Raw genomic sequence first — 26,608 nt, 5'->3', positions numbered from 1 at the left:
TTTACACTGTGGGGAGAAGAACATTATTTAGTCTCGAGGGTCGTGACACATGGGGGGGGGGGCCTGTCCGGGATAGTGATAGATTATACTTTAACTCCCTGAAATAGTTGTTCAATTAACAGTACTACTTATTCCTAGGTACTCTGTGATTATCTAGTGAAACCTAAACCAGCCTGTGAAATGGACTGTTCAAACTAAGCTGCTGTGAAAAGTTCTAAACACTTCACGATTGAGGTAAGTGTTCAGCTTGTGCCAGGGGCCAAGTATAGTTTGTGTTGTTAAGTGTAAGCTGTGATTATTGAACCAACCATGAAAGATCAGGTTGCTGCGCTGGTGGATCAGCCCAATTTCGGTAAAATTAAAGACTTAACGAAGTCTGGGTTATTATTGCTGGCTGATAGATTGAGCCTAGCTATTCCCAGTAAGATGTTGAAAGCTCAAGTGTTAAGGACGATTGTCACACACTTGGTGGAGGAGGAGAGACTTGAAGAAGAGTGTTTGGGAGAGTTAGAAGAAAAGTCAAATGACAAGGTGGCAATCTTAAAGTTGGAGATGGAGACTCAATTAGAAATGGCTAGGCTTGAAGCAGAAAAGCAGACAAAACACCTTGAGTTGGAGGCTCAGTTAAGACTAGCAGAGCAACAAACTAAACAGAGCAGCAGACTAGACAATTAGAAATTCAGCAGAGTATGGCTGAAAATAATAACAGGTTAGAACAGCAGAGGATTGCGGCAGGTTTGGGTAACACTAGTAATAATCCAGGGAGTACAAATAGTTCTTTTAAGTACAGTAAACATGTAGAATTACTTAAGTTTAATGAAGAAGATCCAGACATGTTTTTCTTGCATTTTAAGAAACTAGCAGTCGGCATGAACTGGCCTGTCGATCAATGGGTTAGCATATTACAAGGTCAATTTAAGGGTAAAGCCCAAGAGGTATTTGCATCTTTGCCTGCTAAGACTTCTTTAGATTTTCAATTTGTTCAGCAAAGTATTTTGAATGCTTACCAGCAGATCCCAGAGGCACATAGAATAAAGTTCAGAAGTTTAAAAAGAGCCCATGACCAGACTATTTCTGATTTTGTAAGAGTAAAATTAAATCACTTTGACAGATGGATTAAAGCACTTAATATTACTGAGTTTGAGACTTTAAGAGACCTCATAGTAACTGAGGAAGTAGTGGGATGTCTACCAGAGAAATTAGCTTTATTTATGGCTGAAAATAAACAAACCACTGATCTTGTCAAATTAGCCAAGCTAGTTGATGAGCATGAACTACTCACTAAAGGGCCTTTTAGAGCCCCAATGAGTCATTTTAAGGCTAAAACTAATTATGCTCCTAACCATAATGTTTTCAAAACTCGACCAGCTAATTCACCTACTCCCCTTAACCCTTCTCCTGTAAAGCCAGGGTTGTCAACCTCAAGTAATGTAGTGCCTAAGCCTGCAGTGGGTTCGGCTGTTCCGACCACTAGCAGATATTGCACGCATTGCAGGAGAAGAGGTCATGTGGTAAATTCATGTTATGTTTTGCACCCTGAGTTGAGACCAACTGGTCTAATTATGAGTAGGGGTTTGCAAACCATTAATGCCAATGTTGCTCCAGTCATGCCCAAGTGGATGACTAATTTTGATCCATACCTACATTCGGGAATCCTATTATGTACTAGTGGAACCTGGAAACCAGTCCAGTTGTTAAGGGGTACTGGTGCTTCCCAGTCTTTAATTTCTCGCAGTGTTCTTACTGATGTTAGCACAGACACTGGAGAGGTAGTGTTATTGCAGGGACTTGGAGGGCATATCCAGCGTGTACCATTAATTAAGGTTAACCTGAATTCTTCTATTACCCCAGGTTGGTGCACTGTAGCAGTCGGTGAGCAGTTGCCCATTCCTGGGATTGATATTATTGTAGGTAATGATTTTGACAAGTGTCAATTTAGTGGGACCGATTGTCCTGTTATGTATACTAAACCTAGTGCAGTACTGGCTCAACCAGATGCGGATGATGGTGTCATTTATCCAGCCTGTGTTGTGACCAGATCCATGGGTAAGCAGAATGTGGCAAGTCCTGTTACTACCAAGGTGGATGTTCTCGAGGCCAGGACCCCTTCAGACAGAGAGGTGGAGGTAGACCTTGAAGATACATTTCTAGCTGACATGGATGACGAGAGTGAGACCGGTGCCAAAGCCCTAATTTATTCTGACCCAGATGGTCTGGAAGATGTGGCCCAGGTACCAATTCCTTGCCCGCTCGCTCCAGTTGCAGAGTTCCAGACCTTGCGTAAGTTACAGAGTACTGATCCCAGTTTAGCTGAGTGTTATGCAGAAGCGGCCGACTCCATTGATACTTTGGAGGAGAGTACGGGTTGTTATTTTCAAGATCGTTGTCTGATGAGAAGATGGAGACCATCAGGAACTCCCGCATCAGATGATTGGGAGTTTAGAACCCAGCTCGTTGTGCCAACAGAGTATAGGGAGCAGGTATTGCAAGCTGCTCATGATGACCTGATGGGAGGCCATCAAGGCATTACCAGTATGTATCATAAGATCTGTGAACTTTTTTATTGGCCAAAACTTAAAAAGGATGTTGTCAGATATTGCCACAATTGTGTTGTGTGTCAAACTATTGGTAAGCCTAATCAGACTGTGCCACGAGCACCATTATACCCTATTGTAGTGCCAGAGGAGCCTTTTACTCATGTGGTACTAGATTGTGTCGGACCTTTACCCCGTACCAAATCCGGAAATATGTATATATTCACAATTTTATGTATGACCACCAGGTTCCCTGAGGCATATGCTTTACGGAACATTAGAGCTTCTACCATTATAAGACATTTGGAACGATTTTTCTCACTATTTGGTATGCCCCGTACAATTCAAACTGATAATGGGAGTAATTTTTGTTCCACCACTTTTACCCACTTCTGTAATACTTTTGGTATAAAACACTTTTTCCAGTCCTTACCATCCTCAAGAGTCAGGGGGGAATCGAGCGGTTCCACCAAACTCTCAAGCAAATGTTGAAGGCAACTGGGGAAGATTCACAAAGGCATTGGGATGATAATCTGCCATTTGTTTTATTTGCTGCCAGAGACGGACTGCACAGTGCACTAGGCTGTTTTCCATTCGAGCTTGTTTTCGGACATCAGGTGAGAGGACCTTTAAAGATGTTATATGAGAAATTGTTAGATGTTACAGCCAGGCAGAGTGAACGTTATCTGACGGATGTCAAGAGCAAGCTGTCCAGAACGAGGGAGTTGGCCTTACGACATCTAGGTGAACAACAAGAAGTAATGAAGCAGAAGCATGACCAGAGAATCAAGGCCAAACTCAGAGTTTTTGAGCCAGGAGATTTGGTATTGGTCTTGAAGCCTCGTATGGGTACGTCTATGTCCAACAAACCCCCTCCCCGCTCAGCTCGTTGTCGCCGTGTGGGGGATTCGTGGGCGGCTGCCGGAGTGTGATGCTCCTTGGGACAGTCCTCTGTCCTTTTCTAGCCTTGTGCTCCTGCTGCTGTCCTCTCCAATTCTGCTGGGCACCTTTTCCTTTTCCTTCCGTTTCGTTTTTCTCCCCCCTCTTCTCCTATCTGCTTGCCGTTTCCTGCCGACCTTTTGCTCGTTCTGGTTCTTCCCTTGGACTTCTTCTATTTTGACGCCCGGGTGCTTGAGGAGGCATACTCATGCACCCGTAGAACTGCAGTACCCGACGTAGAGAGCGAGGGGAACCTTTTATTGTCAATCCCCACTTCGTCACTGAACCCGATCTCGACGGACTGTCGGTTTCTTAAGGTGGCGTTTGTGGGGCGTATACTCACGACGCACCCCTAGGAGGCCCCGACAAGATCGGCGATTGCTTCTTGTTGGGTGTCCTGCCTCTAATTGTGGCTCCATGGTGGGTATGGGGGCACATTCGTGAATGAATTCTTCTTTTCGTCAAGATGATAACCCCTGTTTCGGCTGCTTCTGGCTTAACTTCTCAGGCTCGTGGGGTGGGCGACCAAGCCCCCGAGTCGGTCCGTATTGGAAGACCGGGCTCTGTAGCCTCCGCTGCATTGGGCCCCGACCTTGCTCCTCCTTTGGCCTCTCTGACTCCTTCCCCTGGCTCCCCTCCCTCCTCTGTGGTTGGGTCGAGCCCCAAGCCCCCAGTGGTGACTACCTCGTCCCCTGGCGCGGCTCCTTCTCTAGTTGTAACTACTGCGCCTTTTAACCCCTCTCTCTCTGAGGGTTCTCACCGCCGTCCTCGTCACGGCCGCCCTCGCTCGATTCCTTCCTGTTCTGCTACCTGTCAAGCCTTGTTTGGTCCCGCTTCGTGGGCCAAATATTTTGATCTCCTCCCTCTTGATTCTGCGCCTCCTGACGATTTCTCCCTCCATCGACATCTCATTGATTCCGTGGATGCCTCCATTACTTTCAACCCCACTCGTCTCGGTACACGTGTCGTTGCTGCTCCTTCTCAGGATGCTGCTTCCCGCTTGGCTGCCTTATCCTGCCTTGGCGAGACCCCCGTTCGGGTCTCGAAGAACGCTCAGTTGAATGCCAGTGTTGGCACTATTCTGCTCCCGCCCCATGTTGCGACCGGTGTTCGGGACCTGCGCGACTGCCACGACGATATTCGACATATCCTCGCTGCCCAGGGCCATTCTATTCTCCAGGTGGACACGTTTACTCGTCCCCCTCGTGGTAGTCGCCGTCAACCCCTCCGGGTTGTGAAGATTACCTTTGATGGTAGGACCCTTCCACCCTCTGTCATTCTTGCTGGTGCCAGGTGCTCTGTCCAGGAGTACATTCCTTCTCCTCGGCTCTGCAACAAGTGCTGGAGGTTTGGGCATGGTGCCCTCCGCTGCTCCGGGACTGTCTCTCTCTGTCCTTTGTGTGGTGGCGAAGGTCACTCTAAGTCGGAGTGCACTTCTCCCCAGGCTCGTTGCCTCAACTGCGGTGAGGCCCATCCTACCTTCTCCCGTGCGTGTGTCCATTACAAGCTTGAGGCAGCCGTCCTCAACCTGAAGCACCGGGAGCGTTTATCTTTTCCTGAGGCGAGGCGCCAGGTTCGCCGGCTCCCGCCTTATGCTAATATCTCTTATGCTCGCGTGTTGCGCTCTTCCTCTCCTCGTCCTTCCCGCCTTCCTCAGACTCGCAACCGTTTCCGGGCCTTGGACCCTGATGCGCCCACTGCTCCCACCTCTGTTCCTTTGGGTTCTCTCCCGAAGGATCCTCCTCCTGGTCCTCTGTCTGGGGTTCCCCTTCCTTCTACCCGGTCTGTCGTGTCTTCTGTGTCTTCTTCCTCGTCCCCCTCCGATCCTCCTTCCCATCCTCTTCCTCCATCTATCGGCTCTCTCCACCGCCTGTCGGTGCGGGCGGATGTCCATCACCCTCCTAACGGCCGTCGTGTGTGCTCTCGTTCGGCTTCTCCTGTTGAGACACTGGAATCCGTTGCCCGGTACGTAGTTGCTGGGACACCGGTCTCTAAGTCAGAAGCGTAAGCCTGGCTCCTCTCCTTCCTCTTCCCCGGCGGGTAAGAAGGCTTCGCTTTCTTCCTCGGCTCCTCCTCCTGGCTCTGTTGCTGCTTCCCCTCCCGTTTCAGTACTTGCGCCCCCTGTTCCTGCTATGGAGGTTTCTTTGGCCCCTGCTTCCCTTTCGGTTGCTGCTCTTGCTGGGGTGCGCTCCCCTCTTTCTACTCCCCCTCTTCCTGCTGCTGTCCTTGACTGCTCCTCTCCGTCGTCTCCTCCTCTTCCTCCTCCTCCTCCGGACCCTGCCCGCCCACCTCTGATCTGTTCTCCCGTTTCCTTCCCTCCGTCTTTGCTCAGTTTACCCATGCCCCCTAACCCTGACTTTGCTGACCCTGATCCCGACCCTGATATTCTTTAACGTGCTCTGTTGCTCTTTCGCCTTTGTTTCTTCCTTGTTCTCTGTTTTTGTCCTTTCTCTTCTCGTCGTTGTCCATTCTTCAATGGAACGTTCGAGGTTACTACGCCAATTTCCTCGAACTCCAACTTCTGATTTCGCGGTTTTCGCCCCTTTGTGTCTGTCTCCAGGAGCCAATGCTTGGTGCTAGTCCTGGTCGTTTTCGTGGCTATTCCTTTCTCTCCCCCCCCCCCAGCCATTGCTGGGGCTTCTAATTCTTCTGCTCTCTTGATTCGGGCTGATGTTCCCTTTGTTCCTTTACTTTTTCCTTCGCCTCTCCATTGTTCTGCTGCTCGTATCTTTGTGGGGAAATGGTACACAGTTTGTTCCATTTATCTCCCCCCGAGTGTCCCGCTCTCTCTTCCTGATTTGTAACACCACCTAGACTCCTTGCCGGAGCCTGTGCTCCTGCTGGGTGACTTCAATTGTCGTCATTCTCTTTGGGGTGACGTTCTGACGAATACCCGGGGTCGCCTCCTTGAGCCGTTTCTCCTCTCTTCTTCCCTGTCTCTTCTGAATTCTGGTGAGCCCACTCATTTGGACTCTCGGACTCTCACCCTTTCTTGTCTTGATCTTTCTCTCTGCTCTTCTTCTCTTTACTTAGATTTCACGTGGCAGGTTCTTGATGACCTCCATGGAAGTGATCATTTCCCCATCCTTGTTTCCTTTTTCTCTTTTCGCCCTTCCCTCTCTTTCCCTAGGTGGCAGTTTGCTAAGGCAGACTGGACCCTATTTACCCTCAGTGCTGCTCTCTCTGACCTCTCCCTTCTGCCTCTCTCTCGCGCTCTCCTCCTTTTTCATGACACTGTCTTCAACGCTGCCCTCCGCTCTATTCCTCGCTCTTCCTCTCGGGGTCCACGGAAGTGCGTTCCCTGGTGGAATGCGGACTGTGCTCGGGCTGTCCGCTGTAAGCGTGCAGCCTGGAAGAGGCACCGCCGTAGGCAGACGACCAATTCTTTTCTTTTCTTTCGGAAAGCGAGTGCGGTGGCCCGTAGGACCATCCGTACGGCTAAACGTGAATGTTGGGCATCTTATGTCTCAACAATTACGTCCGAGACCCCTCTGGCCCAGATCTGGAAGCGTATCCGCAAGATAGCGGGTAAGTTCGTTCCCGATGTTTCACCGGTCCTTCACCTCCATGATACTCTTGTGGCGGACCCGTTGCAGGTCGCTTCCGAACTGGGTTCCCACTTTTCTTCTGTTAGCTCTGGTCTTCATCTCCCCCAATCTTTCCTTCTTCGTAAACCTGTCCTTGAGTCTCGTCCTTTAGATTTCTGCACTCATCTTCAGCTTCCCTATAATGATCCCTTCTCTCTCTCTGAACTTCGTTCTGCCTTGGCCCTCTGCGGTTCTACGGCGGCGGGCTCCGATGGTATTCATTATGAGATGCTTCGCCATCTCCCTCCGAGCACGTCTCAGTATTTACTGAGTCTGTATAATCGGATCTGGGAGTCGTCGTCAGTCCCTGAGGACTGGCTCGAAGCCGTTGTCCTCCCTGTTCGCAAACCGGGGTCTCTGGGTACTTCCCCTAAGGACTTTCGCCCTATTGCTCTCACAAGTTGTGTCTGCAAACTCTTTGAACGTATGGTTAACGTTCGTCTGATGTGGTTCCTGGAACACCATCACCTCCTCTCCCCTTCTCAATTTGGTTTCCGCAAGTGCCGCAGCACGATAGATGTCCTGGTGAACTTGGAGGTCTATATTCGTACTGCTTTTGCTGCGAAGACCTCCGTTGTTGCCGTCTTTTTTGACCTAGAAAAGGCTTACGACACCACTTGGCGTTATCATATCCTATCTCAACTTCATTCTTTTGGCCTTCGTGGTCATCTCCCTCTCTTTCTCCGCAGCTTCCTCTCTCGTCGTTCCTTTCGGGTGCGCCTTGGTACCGCTCTCTCTCCCTCTTTTCAGCAATACGAAGGTGTGCCCCAGGGTAGTGTTCTGAGCACTACTCTTTTTCTGGTTGCCCTCAATGGTCTTCTTTCCTCTCTTCCTTCTGGTGTCTTCTCCGCTCTCTATGTCGATGATCTTACCCTTTGTTGTCAGGGTGATGATTCGCCTCTCCTTCAACGCCGGCTTCAACTTGCGATTGATGCCGTGTCGTCTTGGGCCACAGGTCATGGCTTCAAGTTCTCTACTTCTAAAACTTGTGCCATGACTTTTACGCGGAAACGGGTTGTTCTTCGTCCCTCTTTGTCACTTTATGGTCATCCCCTTGAATACAAAGATTCCGCGAAGATTTTGGGGTTATTCCTTGACACTCGTTTGTCTTGGTCTCCCCATATCTCTTACCTCCGTGTTGAGTGCTCTAAGGCCCTTACCCTCCTTCGGGTCTTGTCCCATACTTCTTGGGGGGCAGATAGGCGCACTCTCCTTGCTTTACATTCCTCTCTCGTCCTGTCTAAGCTCGATTATGGTTGCCCTGCTTACTCGTCTGCTTCTCCTTCTACTCTTCGCCGTCTTGATGCTTTGCACCATACTGGGTTGCGTCTCAGTTCTGGTGCCTTTCGTTCGACTCCCATCCTTAGCTTGTATGTTGACACTGGCTTCCTGTCTCTCCAGGACCGCCGTGATCGCTACTGTCTTCGCTATCTTGCGCGGTCCTTGCAACATCCTTCCTCTCGCCTCTGTCGTGCTTTAACTTTTACCCCTCCTGCGGTTCCTGTTCCTCTTCACCACCTCCCTCTTTCTGTCCGGTTATCTCGCCTACAGGATTCTCTCTCCGTTCGTATTTCTGATGTTTCTCCTCGTGTTGTTCCTTCTTTGCCCCCGTGGAGGGTCCCTCTTCCGCGGTTTTGTACTTCCTTGACCCGTGTCCCTAAAGCTTTTACCCCTCCTACGGTTCTAAAACGCCTTTTCCTCGAGCACTTTTCTTCTCACTCCCGCTCCGTTTCTGTCTTCACCGATGGGTCTAAGTCAGCGGACGGTGTTGGCTACTCTGTTGTTTTTCCTGATCGCACTTATATGTGTCGCTTGCCTCCGGAGACTAGCATCTTTACAGCGGAACTTTATGCTATTCTCTATGCTCTTCGTCTCCTGCTTTCTCGTTGTCAGTCTTCCTTTGTGGTTGTTGCTGACTCTCGTAATGCCCTCGTGGCTCTCGGGTCCTTTAATCCGGTTCATCCAGTAGTTGTCGAGATCCAGCATTGGCTGTTTCTCGTTCACAGTAAATTTAAGTCGGTTGAGTTTTGTTGGGTTCCCAGCCATATTGGTGTGTCTTTCAATGAGCGTGCGGATGCTGCCGCTAAGGAAGCTGTCCGCTCTTGTCCCATCTCTCGTAAAGGCATTCCGTATTCCGACTTTTACCCGGTTATCCATTCCTCAGTCCTTACCCGTTGGCAGGCTTCTTGGTTGTCTGTTACTGGTAACAAGCTACATACTCTTAAATGTTGTTTCCTCGTGGCCGTCCTCCTTCCACCGTAACCGGCGGTGGGAAACAGCTCTGGCGAGGTTGCGTATTGGCCATACTCGCTTAACCCATGGTCACTTGATGGAGCGCCGCCGTGCTCCTTATTGTCCTAGTTGCATTGTCCCTCTTACGGTCGTGCATGTCCTTCTTGAATGTCCTGACTTCCAGGACGAGCGTGTGTCTTGCTTTCCGGCCGCCCCTCGCGGTCACCTGTCCCTCGATAGAATTCTTGGTGACTCGGATACTTTTGATATCGTTCGCCTTATGCGTTTTTGTTCTCGTATTGGCATCCTTGGTGATATTTAGCGCCCTCTGATTATTTTGCGTATTTGATGGTGCTACATAGCCTTCCCGGTTTGGTGCCTTCTTTTGATAATTACTTACTTGGTGGTGGATACATAGCCTTCCTGGTTTGGTGCCTTCTTTTGATAATTACTTACTTACTTTGGTGGTGGATGTCACGTGAAATTAGCCGTGTGGGCGTTTGACAATATTTGGGAATGGCCAGGGCGATTGTTGGCAAATCAATTGCCTATAGTTTTATATTTATTTATTCCCATATGTGGTAGCCGTAATATTTCAAGGAATGTGAGACCGGTAATTACAACTCTTAGTTAATAATGTTGGAGTTTAGGGCTGACCTTTGTAAATAGAATGTTCACAATGTTCATGCGAACGTTAATTGGTGTTTGGGTAGACGGTTAGTCGACGTTGGGCCTGCGGACCACGTCCTGGGCAGTAGAGTGGCAGCTGCGGTCGAGTGAAGATGTGTTTAAGCTAAGTTCTTGGTTTTTGTTATTTTAAGCCCATATAAATATTAATTTTTCTGGATAGACGATTTTAGTGTATTTATGGCTTACTCCATATTCTGGTGATAGTGCTCAGGTCTCAACTAATTACTTGCATTCTATAGTATCACATGCTGATAAATATTTCTGGCTACTATTTATTTAATTGTTGTTAAGTTGTCACCCTTAGCAAAATATATTGTTCTCCCTTTTTTACAGTGATTAATTATACCCCTAGACACCTATTGGCATGGCAGATTTTTATTTGTTCTTTACACTGTGGGGAGAAGAACATTATTTAGTCTCAAGGGTCGTGACATTCGGTCCTTGAGGACCAATAAAGTGCCGGGGTATGATGGGCTGCCGCCGGAGTTTTATGTATCCTGTTGGGATATTATTGGGTCTGATTTGCTGGAGGTGGTTCAGTTTTGTTTCTAACACATGCGGTTGGCTGAGTTAGTCTCTTGTTATTGTTAGGCTCTTTTCTAAGCCTGGCGACTTGAGATTCTTTGCCAATCGGCGTCCAATTACTTTCCTCAAACAGGATTACAAGATTACCTCAGTTGTTGGCGAATCGGCTCCAGTCGTTGGTGAGTTCCGTAATTTCTCAGAACAGTTTTGTGGGGTGCTGGGGAGGTTTTTTTTCTTTCTTTTTGTTGAGAAAGCACAATAAATACAATAAAAACACTGACAAAAACAGTACAAGCAGTGATCCGTGATAACTCAAGATAACCTCAAGAACCGTGGAAAGCATAAAGGCAAGAACATGAGGACAACAGAGAAAGGAAACACTAAACTGAAATACAAACAAGCACAAAATTGGAAACACTGAAATAACACAGGAAATACAAAGATATACACAAATTACATATATACACGGAACTAGCCCGCGGCAAAGAAACACGGTAAAAGAACACTATACAGCATGAGGGATAAATCCAGCCAGAAGGGCCACATGTAAAGAGCAAAAAGCCAGTACAGACAGTAATACATGACCGGAACACACAAGAACCGGGAAGAACAAAATGAAATGACACCCACACATACAAACAAGAACAAACACCGGAACACACAGGAACCGGGAAACAATGCTTCAATCACACCCCAAATACACATGAAAAAAAACACCGGAACATGCAGGAACCGGCAAAGAAACACAAAACACACACACAAACACAGACACCAGAAAGCACACACACACTTCCAACAGTACTAGAAACAACACAGGAATCATAACATAAAACATGCATAGGAAACCAAACAGTACAGTACAAACAAAACACAATGCCCAAATGAGTAGAGCCAAAACCATGGATATAAAACGAACATTTAGCAGACAAGGCAACAAATTAAAAAAATACGGAGTACACAAGTCAAGCACAAGTACTATGCATATTTATCCGGGAACTCCTGCTCCGGAGAGAACAAGCAGTAAGCCTCCCAAATCAGCATGACGTCATCAGGCACCTGTCGACCAGGAAACGCACAAGGCCGAGGCATCAAATCTGGCACCCCATAAATAAACCCCTTTACCCGTGGCACCCAAATATTAGAAGAGCACCACGGGATCGGACGCACCCGGTCATCCCAAATGAGTTCCAACAACTGCGACTCACGGATACAAGGGCACAAGGGGATTTTGCACTGGGATCTGCACTGGGTATCGCACTGGTTTTCACACGAGGCTTCTCACTGGGCTTCTCACAGCGCTTCGCACTGGGGGGACCTGCAGAGGACGCAGATGCACCTGGGTCCCCAACCAGGCACAGGAGCAGAGACCCTCTTGAGGTTACCTTGAGGTGCTTCCGGGGCTTAGTGTCCCCGCGGCTCGGTCGTCGACCAGGGGGTCGGGGTCGTTGACCCCCTAACGCACATCCTTACTCAGCACCACTAAAAGGTCCCAATCATCAGGGGCAACCTCCCACTTTAGGAAGCCAACAGCAGGAGGCGCAGGGGACGACACAGAAGGTAGCACAGAGCCCCCCCACAGCACCGCCAACCATGGCAGGAGACGCCGAAGCACTATACTCTCCCGCCCCCACCCAAGGCACACCACGAAGGGGAGACACACTCAGAACCCGCCTCAAGTGCTTGGAGACAGGCTGCCGGTCGTCCGAGCTATCACCCCCATCATCCAGCATCATAACAGAACTCTCCGACAGGCGAGCCTTCAAAACACGGCCCCTGAGAACCGCAGCTTCAACAACTGGGGACACTATACCACACACCACAGGAGACAGCCCCCTCGTGGACATCCAGAGTGACAGGAGATACCGTATCCAGGGGCGGAACAGGCACAGGTGGTCGAGATGTGGCGGGCTGGGGCATCAGGGACAGCTCAGGCGGGGAAGCCAGCGGCGGGGGTGGGGCCGCCCCCAGCCCCCATGTCAACATCCACACTACCACCCACATCCACACCCAGGCGAGCCGTAGGATCCAACGCTGGAGCATCAGCCGGCAGGGAAGCAACACACATCCCAGCACTTGGAGACAGGTCCGGGGCTGACAACGGGGGAAAATCCTCCTCCCGGAAGAGGTAAACAGGGGTGACCCAGCACTCTTCACACCCTGCAGCCTGGTGGCCTGGTAGGCCGCACCTGAAACATGTCCTGGGCTGGCCTGCGTGAAACACACGAATAGTGAACTGCAACAGCATGATGGAGGATGGTATAGGATCCCAGAGGTGCATAGCGAGAGTGCGTGTCCCACATGGGACCCCCCCACCCTTCCACCTCCCAGTGGGGACAGCGTTCATCCTCACATGAAGGACCCGCCCAAAACGAGCAAAATACCGACGTAGAAGGTCCTCAGGAAACTCGAAGGGCGTCCCATGCACCGCCACATAAGTTGTTGTACCACAGCAATCTTAGAAAGTCACTGACCCTCCATCACCAGAGTGAAAGAATGCTCATCATAGCGCGCAACGAGATCACAGTAAATCGCTGAGGAGGCGAACTTGACAATCGCCGCATACTTACCTTGAGGTGCTTCCAGGGATTAGCGTCCCTGTGGCCTGGTCGTCGACCAGGCCTCCTGGTTGCTGGACTGGTCAACCAGGCTGTTGGACGTGGCTGCTCGCAGCCTGACATACGAATCAGAGCCTGGTTGATCGAAAATTAAGTTGTCAGGAGTGGGATTCGAACCCACACCCGGAAGACCGGACTGTGACCTGAACGCAGCACCTTGGACCGCTTGGCCATCCTGACACCTTACCTCCCAGCAAGTAGCTGCACACCACACACAGCTTCCACAGGAACATGCAACATGTCGAGTAACACTACTTCCACTGCCTAGTAGGAAGCATTCCCGGAAAACTCTAGGCCAATTGAGTCCTGCCGGACGACAAGGGGGCATAGGTCCCCCATTCTGTAGACCCTCACGTCCCTAGGGACCCTTCAGAAAAAAACCAGGCATGAAAGCCACATCCATGGTGCTTGGAAGGTCGTTGGTCCATTGCAACAACCTGGTACGGGATCTGATTGTTTATATGTCGGGGTCTGAGTTCCCGGCAGTTTTGATCAATTTGGACTGGTCGAAGCTCTTCGACCGTGTGACCATTGACTTTGAGTTACGGGTTCTGGAGAGGGTTGGGGTTGTCTCCCGGTTTTTGGCCCGGGGTACAAATGTTGTATAGGAGGTGTTGTAGTCGGCTGTGTGTGAATGGGTTGTTTAGTACTTCATTTGCCATTGGGCGTTCGGTTCGGCAGGGATGCCCCCTGTCAATGCTTTAGTATTTTATTATTCACGAACCATTGTTCCGGCTGTGTGGGCAAGTGGTTCTAACGTTTCCCCAAGGTTGCCCAACACGATTGACCTGTGAATGTGTGGGTATACTGATGGCACGACTTTTTTTTGTAGCTACAGTGGGTTCGGTTGTTGGTGTGCAGGACGTGGTGCACAGTTTTGAGTTAGCCTTTTGTTTTGTTTTGGACTGTCTGTCAATCATAGGAAATTTTGTATTATGGGGTTTGGGAGTTGGGCTTCTCAGGAGTCTTGGTTTTCCCTAGTGCGGCTGTTCACATGCTGGGTATCACTTGCTTTTGTTCGTATGAGGAATCTTTACTGTATAAAGATTACTGTATACTGGGTGGTGGTTTCTCGCTCAGTGGCGGAAGTGTTAGGAATGCTGTCAAAGAAGGGTTTTGACGCTTTTTCAGCAGGCGGTTATTGTGAATTGTAAGGTTCTACCTAAGAACCTTGCAATTATGGTACTTGACTCATTGTTTCCCATTGACCAGGGCCCGCATGCTGGAATTGGAGAAAGTGGTTTTTCCAGTATGTGTGGTGTGGCCGTTACCATCCAGTTCGCCGATCTTCCTTGTGTCTGGGTTAGAAGGAAGGTGGGATAGGTCTGGCGAATGTGAATGTGAATTCGTTAGCTATTTTTTGGGTGTCCTTTCGTAGGGGGCTCGCGTTGGAGGAATGGTAAATCCTAACTCCTTGGTGCTGTATTTCTGTTCTATTTGGGTGAGTTATCTTATGAGGGGTTCCGTGTCGTCGGGACGTGGCTTTCATTATGCCGCCGGTTTACTCTTGTGCAGTTCTCATTCTTTGGTCGCTTTGTAGGTATCCTGGGTTTTGTTTTTGATTGTCGGGAGATGTATCTGGGTCTTTTGGGTCGTGTGGCTCACAGGTGGAGGGGATGTGCCTGTTGTTTGATTGGGGGACGGTGATGGGCACTCTGACGGGGCCGTTTCTCACCCCTAAACAACTCCATGTGTTTTACTTTTGTTGGTAGGTTTTTTGTTTGGTGGACTGGCTGCAGGGTAAAATTGCTACCCTCTGTGGTCCTGATTTGTGGGTGGATTTTCTGCAGATTTTCTTCTTGTCGTTTTCAAGTGGGAATTTTAAAATTAGTAACACTTACATTTTTGTTGTGGGTTGGATGGTTACGACGTGGCTCAGCGTCTGGGGTTCCTGAAGGGTAGGCTGTGCTACACGATGTGGTGGTTGCAGCGGGCGTTCAGAGGTTCCTCGATCGGTGGTTCACGGCAGCTTATGTCGCTTCTGCTCACTTGATGTAGGGTTTAGCATGCACCGGCTTCTGTCATTGTTCTGTGATGTTGGTTACGCGGGTTATGACAGCGACTTAGTTGGTGTATGTATGTGCTTCTTGTCTGTAGCGAATTTTCCAGCAGTTGTATTTTTCAATTTAGATTTACTATGATTAAGTGAACTGTAGAAAAGTGGACTGTATGTTTTAGTTTTAATTCTTGCTAGAGATTTCCCTATATACACAAAAATTTGGGAGCTGGTTTAATAATGCTAAAACAACTTGGAATTTGAAATAAAATTATTTAAATGAATTAGCTGCAACCTATAGTAGGCTGCGCTACTATAGGTTGATTGTGAGAACTTTAATTTTAGCTGGTAAGAAGAATTCCTCCTAGGCTAGTTTGGACACAGAAGTAGACAACAATGGATCAAGCATGCAATGTGGACCTCGTGGTCACTGCGCCCAGTACTCCAGCGTGTTGGAACAGGTGTGGTACCCTTTCTTGTCGTCACAGTAGATCTGCCAAGGTCTACCAAGATCTACTACTAGTTGTTACAGATTACTATATACACATTGTAATTACATTCGAGGTAATACCCATGGAATTGAAAGAAGCTTACTGGGTTTGTTTGTAGGGTATGCCTCGTAACCCAGTTGAAGTTCTAATCTTACTGAGCTCGTAATAAAAGAAACAAAGCATTCATCCGGGAGACGTTCTCTCATGTTTGGAGAGTGCGGCAGTCCGATGCGTGATAACTCGTTGCAAGAGACGTCTCTACTGCTCAACTTGCACCACTGAGAGACACCCTCCTCTTAAAAGCACAAATATGGTGCCAAAGGCGAGAGAACAGTGGTACATCCGTCCATCACCAGCACCATGTGCTCTCTCTCTCCCGTGGCGTCCAGCCTCCTCCCTCACACCTGATAGTCACGGCACCTCTTTTCGGTGAAACTTTACAAATGAGAAGAGGCAGATGCTAATTTATGAGTGATTTAATTATCCTCAATTGTTATAAACAGTTTTATACTGTTTCTGATGGCTTACTGCGAAGAATTAAGTAATTTAGGAAGTGTTATATTAAGATAGAACTCCCAGTATGATCGTTCCTTTTCCTCCATGAAACATTCACGGCGGTTTTAAATTCTACTATAAAGAGGAAATCAAAGAATTCGATCTAGTTATTAATTAAACTCAATCTAAGATGGCAATCGCAAATGAAAGTAGATTGCAGACGGAGTTTTTATTAAGTTTGACAGTCTCCGTGGTGTAGTGGTAAGACACTCGCCTGGCGTTCCGCGAGCGCTATGTCATGGGTTCGTATCCTGGCCGGGGAGGATTTACTGGGCGCAATTCCTTAACTGTAGCCTCTGTTTAACGCAACAGTAAAATGTGTACTTGGATGAAAAAACGATTCTTCGCGGCGGGGATCGTATTCCAGGGACCTGCCCGAAACGCTACGCGTACTAGTGGCTGTACAAGAATGTAACAACTCTTGTATATATCTAAAAAAAAAAAAAAAAAAAAAAAAAAAAAGTTTTAGGCAAAAGAATAGTCACCGCGAACATGTGGCGGCTGACCCAGTCATCCCTTTGCATGTTCAAGAACTTCTAAACTCTCAATTATTAGATTATTAGTATGGTTAGTAAAATTAGTGTATAAACACAACGTATTTTACCTTATTGTGACAAGGGTTGGTATTTAGGGTGTCGGATATTTCCGACATTATCCATTGTTGCGTTGTTAGTATGTTGTGAATGTTCTGGCTGTAAGTTGTGTTCTTGCCACTTGCTGTTATGTTTAGTCTGTGCGTTAGACATATGCCCTTCCTTGGTGTTCTGTTGGGCGGTGTCTTACGGTGTAATGTGTATTCTTTTTCCTTTGTCTGTGCTTTATTGAACCCCCCCCCCCCCCGTGTGTCTGTGGCATTATGTGTGAATGTGCCCTGCCCCCCCCCCCCCCCCGTGTGTCTGTGGCATTATGTGTGAACGTGCCCTGTTGCAAGGCCCTTTCTTGCTTGATTCGGAAGATTTGTGAATGTATCGTGTTGTGTAAAGTTGTCTTTCTTTGGAATGATGTTCATTCCGGACATGTGAGTGCCAATTTCAAATGAACGTGTTCAGATTTATTTGTTTATGTTTAAATTTGGTTAATGCTGAATGTAAGTTGATGTAGGGTTATCCTTATTGTGTATTAGTGTGTTTATTGGATATTTTTTTCCCCATTTTGGTGATTAGTATTATCCTCCGATTGTACCTTATCTTTGCTATTTTTGTGTGAATTTGTGGAAACATTTGTGCACGTGTATGTGAACAGTTCACTTGGTGCCCGTTTTTGTACTTGTATTGTATTATTAATTGTTTTGGTTGTCTGTTTTATGTGAAGATTGTGTACAGTTCTGTTGTTACACGAACTTTTATTTTAATTGAATACATACACTGTTTTATATAATAAAGAAAAATAAAAGTTTTAACACCTTCCAAAATTCAGTTGAGTTAGTGTCGCCGTTACTGGGTTACTGTTACTGCCTGGTTGACTCTCAGGGTAGGTGTTGATGGTTGACTCTCAGGGTGGGTGTTGATGGTTGACTCTCAGGGAGGGTGTTGATGGCTGACTCTCAGGGTGGGTGTTGATGGTTGACTCTCAGGGAGGGTGTTGATGGGTGACTCTCAGGGAGGGTGTTGATGGCTGACTCTCAGGGAGGGTGTTGATGGGTGACTCTCAGGGTGGGTGTTGATGGTTGACTCTCAGGGAGGGTGTGTTGATGGCTGACTCTCAGGGTGGGTGTTGATGGCTGACTCTCAGGGTGGGTGTTGATGGCTGACTCTCAGGGTGGGTGTGTTGATGGTTGACTCTCAGGGTGGGTGTTGATGGTTGACTCTCGGAGAGGGTGTGTTGATGGGTGACTCTCAGGGAGGGTGTTGATGGCTGACTCTCGGGGAGGGTGTTGATGGTTGACTCTCGGAGAGGGTGTGTTGATGGGTGACTCTCAGGGAGGGTGTGTTGATGGGTGACTCTCAGGGAGGGTGTTGATGGCTGACTCTCAGGGTGGGTGTTGATGGTTGACTCTCAGGGTGGGTGTTGATGGTTGACTCTCAGGGAGGGTGTGTTGATGGGTGACTCTCAGGGAGGGTGTTGATGGTTGACTCTCAGGGTGGGTGTTGATGGCTGACTCTCAGGGAGGGTGTTGATGGTTGACTCTCAGGGTGGGTGTTGATGGCTGACTCTCAGGGTGGGTGTTGATGGCTGACTCTCAGGGTGGGTGTTGATGGTTGACTCTCAGGGTGGGTGTTGATGGCTGACTCTCAGGGTGGGTGTTGATGGCTGACTCTCAGGGAGGGTGTTGATGGTTGACTCTCAGGGTGAGTGTTGATGGTTGACTCTCAGGGAGGGTGTTGATGGTTGACTCTCAGGGAGGGTGTTGATGGTTGACTCTCAGGGAGGGTGTTGATGGTTGACTCTCAGGGCGGGTGTTGATGGTTGACTCTCAGGGAGGGTGTGTTGGTTGACTCTCAGGGAGGGTGTTGATGGTTGACTCTCAGGGAGGGTGTTGATGGTTGACTCTCAGGGAGGGTGTTGATGGTTGACTCTCAGGGTGGGTGTTGATGGTTGACTCTCAGGGAGGGTGTTGTTGGTTGACTCTCAGGGAGGGTGTTGATGGTTGACTCTCAGGGAGGGTGTTGATGGTTGACTCTCAGGGTGGGTGTTGATGGTTGACTCTCAGAGTGGGTGTTGATGGTTGACTCTCAGGGTGGGTGTTCATGGTTGACTCTCAGGGTGGGTGTTGATGGTTGACTCTCAGGGAGGGTGTTGATGGTTGACTCTCAGGGAGGGTGTGTTGATGGTTGACTCTCAGGGAGGGTGTTGATGGGTGACTCTCAGGGTGGGTGTTGATGGTTGACTCTCAGGGAGGGTGTTGATGGTTGACTCTCAGGGAGGGTGTGTTGATGGGTGACTCTCAGGGAGGGTGTTGATGGGTGACTCAGGGTGGGTGTTGATGGGTGACTCTCAGGGTGGGTGTTGATGGTTGACTCTCAGGGTGGGTGTTGATGGTTGACTCTCAGGGAGGGTGTGTTGATGGGTGACTCTCAGGGAGGGTGTTGATGGCTGACTCTCAGGGAGGGTGTTGATGGGTGACTCTCAGGGTGGGTGTTGATGGTTGACTCTCAGGGAGGGTGTGTTGATGGCTGACTCTCAGGGTGGGTGTTGATGGCTGACTCTCAGGGTGGGTGTTGATGGCTGACTCTCAGGGTGGGTGTGTTGATGGTTGACTCTCAGGGTGGGTGTTGATGGTTGACTCTCGGAGAGGGTGTGTTGATGGGTGACTCTCAGGGAGGGTGTTGATGGCTGACTCTCAGGGAGGGTGTTGATGGCTGACTCTCAGGGTGGGTGTTGATGGTTGACTCTCGGAGAGGGTGTGTTGATGGGTGACTCTCAGGGAGGGTGTGTTGATGGGTGACTCTCAGGGAGGGTGTTGATGGCTGACTCTCAGGGTGGGTGTTGATGGTTGACTCTCAGGGTGGGTGTTGATGGTTGACTCTCAGGGAGGGTGTGTTGATGGGTGACTCTCAGGGAGGGTGTTGATGGTTGACTCTCAGGGTGGGTGTTGATGGCTGACTCTCAGGGAGGGTGTTGATGGTTGACTCTCAGGGTGGGTGTTGATGGCTGACTCTCAGGGTGGGTGTTGATGGCTGACTCTCAGGGTGGGTGTTGATGGTTGACTCTCAGGGTGGGTGTTGATGGCTGACTCTCAGGGTGGGTGTTGATGGTTGACTCTCAGGGAGGGTGTTGATGGTTGACTCTCAGGGAGGGTGTTGATGGTTGACTCTCAGGGAGGGTGTTGATGGTTGACTCTCAGGGAGGGTGTTGATGGTTGACTCTCAGGGTGGGTGTTGATGGTTGACTCTCAGGGTGGGTGTAGATGGTTGACTCTCAGGGTGGGTGTTGATGGTTGACTCTCAGGGAGGGTGTTGATGGTTGACTCTCAGGGTGGGTGTTGATGGTTGACTCTCAGGGTGGGTGTTGATGGTTGACTCTCAGGGAGGGTGTTGATGGGTGACTCTCAGGGTGGGTGTTGATGGTTGACTCTCAGGGAGGGTGTTGATGGTCGTTACCCAAACGCTTCTGCCCTGCTACAGGGATTGAACCCCAGACCCGAGAAGTTAGTGACATGTCCCTGTTACTCTACGATTGATAATATTACTGTAGTTAACGTGTGTTATGACCACTGAAGGATGTAGTGATCACTACAACCCTAAGTCACTAACGACGCGTAATAACCTTAATGAACCAGAATTTAATACAAATATGAAGCATTTTCATATATATGAAATCAATACGAACTAATCTTTATGGACAGTGGGCAGTGAAGACGGACGATAAGATATGACTTATCTCTTTATGGTGTCCACACTGTCAGTCTCGGGGCGTCCTTAAGGCGGTACTCCTGTCCCTTGATGATGTGAGTACTCACAGTACTCACAGTACTCACTAGTAACTCATTAGTTTGGAGGTGCTTGAAGAGTTGTACTAATAGTAGACTAGTAGTAGTGGTAGTACATGTGAGTAGTAGAATAGTACTAATAGTATTAGAGTAGTAAGTACTCATCAGTGTTACAGCATCACTTCTCAGTGATGAACCAAAGATTCATACCGGTACTCCACAGTAACTATCATGGTACACCACAGTAACTATCATGGTACACCACAGTAACTATCATGGTACACCACAGTAACTATCATGGTACACCACAGTAACTATCATAGTACACCACAGTAACTATCATAGTACACCACAGTAACTATCATGGTACACCACAGTAACTATCATGGTACACCACAGTAACTATCATGGTACAACACAGTAACTATCCTGGTACACCACAGTAACTATCATGGTACACCCCAGTAACTATCATGGTACACCACAGTAACTATACTGGTACACCACAGTAACTATCATGGTACACAAAGGCGACCAACGACCCTTCTCCCACAGTGCCAAGAATTCCCTGGCACACTTAGCACACCTGGCACACCTGGCACACTTGGTACACCTGGCACACTTGCCACACCTGGCACACCTGGCACACTTGGCACACCTGACACACCTGGCACACTTGGTACACCTGGCACACCTGGCACACCTTGCACACCTAGCACACCTGGCACATTTGGCACACCTGGCACACTTCGCACACCTGGCACACCTGGCACACCTAGCACACCTGGCACATTTGGCACACCTGGCACATTTGGCATACTTGATACACCTGGCACACCTGGCACATCTGGCACACTTGGCACACCTACCACACTTGGCACACTTGGCACACCTGGCACATTTGGCACACCTGGTACACTTAGCACACTTGGTACACCTGGCACACCTGGCACACCTAGCACACCTGGCACATTTGGCACACCTAGCACACCTGGCATACCTGGCCCATTTGGCACACCTGGCACACTTGGCACACCTTGCACACCTTGCACACCTGGCACACTTGGCACACCTGGCACACTTGGCACATCTGGCACACTTGGTACACCTGGCACACTTGGCACACCTGGCACACTTGGCACATCTGGCACACTTGGCACACTTGGCACTTCTGGCACACTTGGCACTTCTGGCACACTTGGCACACCTGGCACACTTGGTACACTTGGCACACTTGGCACTTCTGGCAAACTTGGCACACTTGGCACACCTGGCACACTTGGCACACTTGGCACTTCTGGCACACTTGGCACACCTGTCACACTTGGCACACCTGGCACACTTGTCACTTCTGGCACACTTGGCACTTCTGGCACACTTGGCACTTCTGGCACACTTGGCACTTCTGGCACACTTGGCACTTCTGGCACACTTGGCACTTCTGGCACTTCTGGCACACTTGGCACTTCTGGCACACTTGGCACACCTGGCACACTTGGTACACTTGGCACACCTGGCACACTTGGCACTTCTGTCACACTTGGCACTTCTGGCACACTTGGCACACCTGGCACACTTGGCGCACCTGGCACACTTGGCACTTCTGGCACACTTGGCACTTCTGGCACACCTGGCACACTTTGCACACCTGGTACACTTGGCTCACCTGGCACACTTGGTACACCTGGTACACCTGGCACACCTAGCACACTTGGCACACCTGGCACACTTGGTACACTTGGCACACCTGGCACACTTGGCACACTTGGTACACCTGGCACACTTGGCACACTTGGCACACCTGGCACACTTGGCACACTTGGCACACCTGGCACACTTGGTACACCTGGCACACTTGTTACACCTGGCACACTTGGCACTCCTGGCACACTTGGTACACTTGGCACACCTGGCACACTAGGCACTTCTGGCACACTTGGCACTTCTAGCACACCTGGCACACATGGTACACTTGGCACGCCTGGCACACTCGGCACACCTGGCACACCTGGTACACTTGGCACTTCTGGCACACTTGGCACTTCTGGCACACTTGGCACTTCTGGTACACTTGGCGCTTCTGGCACACTTGGCACTTCTGGCACACTTGGCACACCTGACACACTTGGCACTTCTGGCACACTTGGCACACCTGGCACACTTGGCACACCTGGCACACTCGGCACTTCTGGCACACTTGGCACTTCTGGCACACTTGGCACTTCTGGCACACTTGGCACACCTGGCACACATGGTACACTTGGCACACCTGGCACACGCGGCACACCTGGCACACATGGTACACTTGGTACACTTGGCACTTCTGGCACACTGGGCACTTCTGGCAAACTTGGCACACTTGGCACTTCTGGCACACTTGGCACTTCTGGCACACTTGGCACTTCTGGCACACTTGGCACAACTGCCACACTTGGCACTTCTGGCACACTTAGCACACCTGGCACACTTGGCACTTCTGTCACACTTGGCACTTCTGTCACACTTGGCACTTCTGGCACACTTGGCACAACTGCCACACTTGGCACTTCTGGCACACTTGGCACTTCTGGCACACTTGGCACTTCTGGCACACTTGGCACACCTGGCACACTTGGCACACCTGGCACACTTGGCACTTCTGTCACACTTGGCACTTCTGTCACACTTGGCACTTCTGGCACACTTGGCACACCTGGCACACCTGGCACACTCGGCACACCTGGCACACTCGGCACACTTGGTACACTTGGCACTTCTGACACATTTGGCACTTCTGGCACATTTGGCACTTCTGGCACACTTGGCGCTTCTGGCACACTTGGCGCTTCTGGCACACTTGGCACACCTGGCACACCTAGCACACTTGGCACTTCTGGTACACTTGGCACACCTGGCACACCTGGCACATTTGGCACACCTGGCACACTTGGCACACTTGGCACACCTTGCACACCTGGCACACTTGGTAAACCTGGCACACTTGGTACACCTGGCACACTTGGCACACCTGGCACATTTGGCACACCTGGCACACTTGGCAAACCTTGCACACTTGGCACACCTGGCACACTTGGTACACCTTGCACACCTGGCACACTTGGCACTTCTGGCACACTTGGCACACCTGGAACACTTGGCACTTCTGGCACACTTGGCACACTTGGCACACCTGGCACACTTGACACTTTTGGCACTTCTGGCACACTTGGCACACCTGGCACACTTGTCACTTCTGGCACACTTGGCACACCTGGCACACTTGGCGCACCTGGCACACTTGGCGCACCTGGCACACTTAGCACTTCTGGCACACTTGGCACTTTTGGCACACTTGGCACTTCTGGCACACTTGGCACACCTGGCACACTTGGCACACCTGGCACACTTGGCACTTCTGGCACACTTGGCACTTCTGGCACACTTGGCACACCTGGCACACTTTGCACACCTGGCACACTTGTCACTTCTGGCACACGTGGCACACCTGGCACACTTGGCGCACCTGGCACACTTGGCGCACCTGGCACACTTGGCACTTCTGGCACACTTGGCACTTTTGGCACATTTGGCACTTCTGGCACACTTGGCACTTCTGGCACACTTGGCACACCTGGCACACTTGGCACACCTGGCACACTTGGCACACCTGGCACACCTGGCACACTTGGCACACCTGGCACACTTGGCACACTTGGTACACTTGGCACACCTGGCACACTTGGTACACCTGGTACACCTGGCACACCTGGCACACCTGGCACACTTGGCACACCTGGCACACTTGGTACACTTGGCACACCTGGCACACTTGTTACACCTGGCACACTTGGCACTCCTGGCACACCTGGCACACTTGGTACACTTGGCACTTCTGGCACACTTGGCACTTCTAGCACACTTGGCACACCTGGCACACATGGTACACTTGGCACGCCTGGCACACTCGGCACACCTGGTACACTTGGCACTTCTGGCACACTTGGCACACCTGGTACACTTGGCACTTCTGGCACACTTGGCGCTTCTGGCACACTTGGCACACCTGGCACACTTGGCACACTCGGCACTTCTGGCACACTTGGCACTTCTGGCACACTTGGCACACCTGGCACACCTGGCACACATGGTACACTTGGCATACCTGGCACACTCGGCACACCTGGCACACATGGTACACTTGGCACACCTGGTACACTTGGCACTTCTGGCACACTTGGCACACCTGGCACTTCTGGCACACTTGGCGCTTCTGGCACACTTGGCACTTCTGGCACACTTGGCACCATTGGCACTTCTGGCACACATGGTACACTTGGCACACCTGGCACACTTGGCACTTCTGGCACACTTGGCACTTCTGGCACACTTGGCACTTCTGGCACACTTGGCACACCTGGCACACTTGGCACTTATGGCATACTTGGTTCATCTGGCACACTTGGCACACCTGACCCACTTGTGCTACTTGGCACACTTGGCACTTCTGGCACACTTGGCGCACGTGGCACACTTGGCACATCTGGCACACTTGGCGCACCTGGCATACTTGGCACTTCTGGCACACTTGGCATACTTGGCTCACCTAGCACACTTGGCACACTTGGGACTTTTGGTACACTTGGCACACCTGGCACACTTGGCACACCTGGCACACTAAGTGTGCCAAGCCAACAACAACATCGCCAACATCGTCACGCTGTACAAGAATAAAGGTAACAGAGGTGACTGCAACAATTACCCTGGCATCTCCCTCCTCAGCATTGTCGGAAAACTGTTTGCTCACATTGTAGAGGCTCCAAGTACTTGCAGAAAGGGTCTCTGCAGAATCACAATGCGGATTCAGAGCTGACAGATCCACCATCGACATGGTCTTTTCCCTCAAACAACTGCAGGAGAAATGCAGGGAACAGAAGCAACCACTCTTCGTAACCTTCGTAGATCTGACAAAGGCCTTCGACCTCGTCAGCAGGGATGGCCTGTTCAAGATCCTCCCCAAGATCGGATGCCCACCCAGGCTCCTCAGCATCATCAGATCTTTCCATGAGAACATGAGGGGCACCGTGGTCTTTGATGGCCTAACATCAGATGCCTTCCACATCCTAAGTGGAGTAAAGCAGGGCTGCGTCCTGGCTCCAAACTCTATTCAGGATTTTCTTCACAGTTATGCTCCAACACGCCTTCGGATCTGCTACAGTAGGCATCTACCTCCGGACCAGGTCGGATGGAAAGCTCTTCAACCTCGCCAGGCTGAGAGCCAAGACGAAGGTTCAGCTGAGGTGTCTGCGAGACTTCATTTTTGCTGGCGTTGCAACAGTCACCGCCCACTCAGCTGAAGATCTCTAACGGCTTATGACCCGCTTCAGCGAGTGCTGTCAACTTTCTGACTCACCGTCAGCCTGAAGAAAACACAGGTCATGGGACAATGAGTGGACTCTCTACCTGACTTCAGCATCTCTGATTGCAAACTATAAGTCGTTCACGACTTCGTGTACCTGGGCTCCAAAATCTCTAACTTCCTCTCTCTCGACGCAGATTAAACAAACGCATCGGTAAGGCATCTACTACAATGTTCTGACTGACAAAGAGAGTGATGGCCAACAATAAGCTGACCGAGTATACAAAGATCGCGGTTTACATAGCCTTCGTCCTGAGCACTCCCCTATATAGCAGTGAGTTTAGGATACTACATTCGTCAGGGAAGACAGCTGAACGCCTACCACATGTGCTGCCTCCAACACATCTTAGACATCAGCAGGCTGGACAAAGTGACAAACAACAACGTCCTTGGGAGGCCAGAATCACCAGCATGTACACAATGCTGAAGCAGAGATGAATGCGCTGGCTCGGGCACGTTGTGCGAATGGGCGACGGCAGGATCACCAAGGATCTCCTGTACAGAGAGCTGACGCCCTGTACAGAGAGCTGACGCAGGGAAAGCATCCAACAGGAAAGTCCCAGCTACAGTACAAAGACGTATGCAAGAGGGACCTGAATGCTATGGACGTCGATCTTGCCACGTGGGGAACACTGGCCGTAGACCGATCAGCCTGGAGGCAGTCTGTTCAGAATAGTCTC

General features: G+C 50.0%; 1 protein-coding gene and 1 non-coding gene across 2 annotated transcripts; both read right to left on the bottom strand.

Moving 5' to 3' along the window:
* Positions 1–12,434: 12,434 nt before the first annotated feature.
* LOC123764595 (collagen alpha-2(IV) chain-like) lies at positions 12,435–25,104 on the bottom strand. Its single transcript, XM_069314715.1, has 3 exons — positions 24,981–25,104; positions 21,120–24,926; positions 12,435–12,715 (listed from the first exon to the last, which is right to left on the bottom strand). The coding sequence occupies exons 1-3, from the start codon at positions 25,102–25,104 to the stop codon at positions 12,435–12,437; spliced, it is 4,212 nt and encodes a 1,403-aa protein (XP_069170816.1).
* On the bottom strand, positions 13,219–13,302 carry TRNAL-CAG (transfer RNA leucine (anticodon CAG)). Its single transcript has one exon. It is a non-coding gene; the product is annotated as a tRNA-Leu (tRNA).
* Positions 25,105–26,608: the final 1,504 nt, after the last annotated feature.

This window comes from Procambarus clarkii, chromosome 79, assembly GCF_040958095.1.
Source record: "Procambarus clarkii isolate CNS0578487 chromosome 79, FALCON_Pclarkii_2.0, whole genome shotgun sequence".
In the NCBI taxonomy this organism is placed as follows: domain Eukaryota; kingdom Metazoa; phylum Arthropoda; class Malacostraca; order Decapoda; family Cambaridae; genus Procambarus; species Procambarus clarkii.
Note: the sequence above shows the minus strand (reverse complement) of the source record. Positions and strands in the feature narration are given on the sequence as shown.

What these genes read in the sequence shown, in the direction of transcription:
- LOC123764595 (XM_069314715.1), bottom strand. Translation starts at nt 25,104, where the DNA reads ATGCCAAGTGTGCCAGAAGTGCCAAGTATGCCAGGTGCGCCAAGTGTG. An exon ending in AAGTAGCACAAGTGGGTCAG is followed by an intron (nt 24,927 to 24,980) that starts GTGTGCCAAGTG and finishes CAAGTGTGCCAG; the next exon opens with GTGTGCCAAGTGTGCCAGAA. An exon ending in AAGTGTGCCAGGTGTGCCAG is followed by an intron (nt 12,716 to 21,119) that starts GTGTGCTAAGTG and finishes TGTTTCACGCAG; the next exon opens with GCCAGCCCAGGACATGTTTC.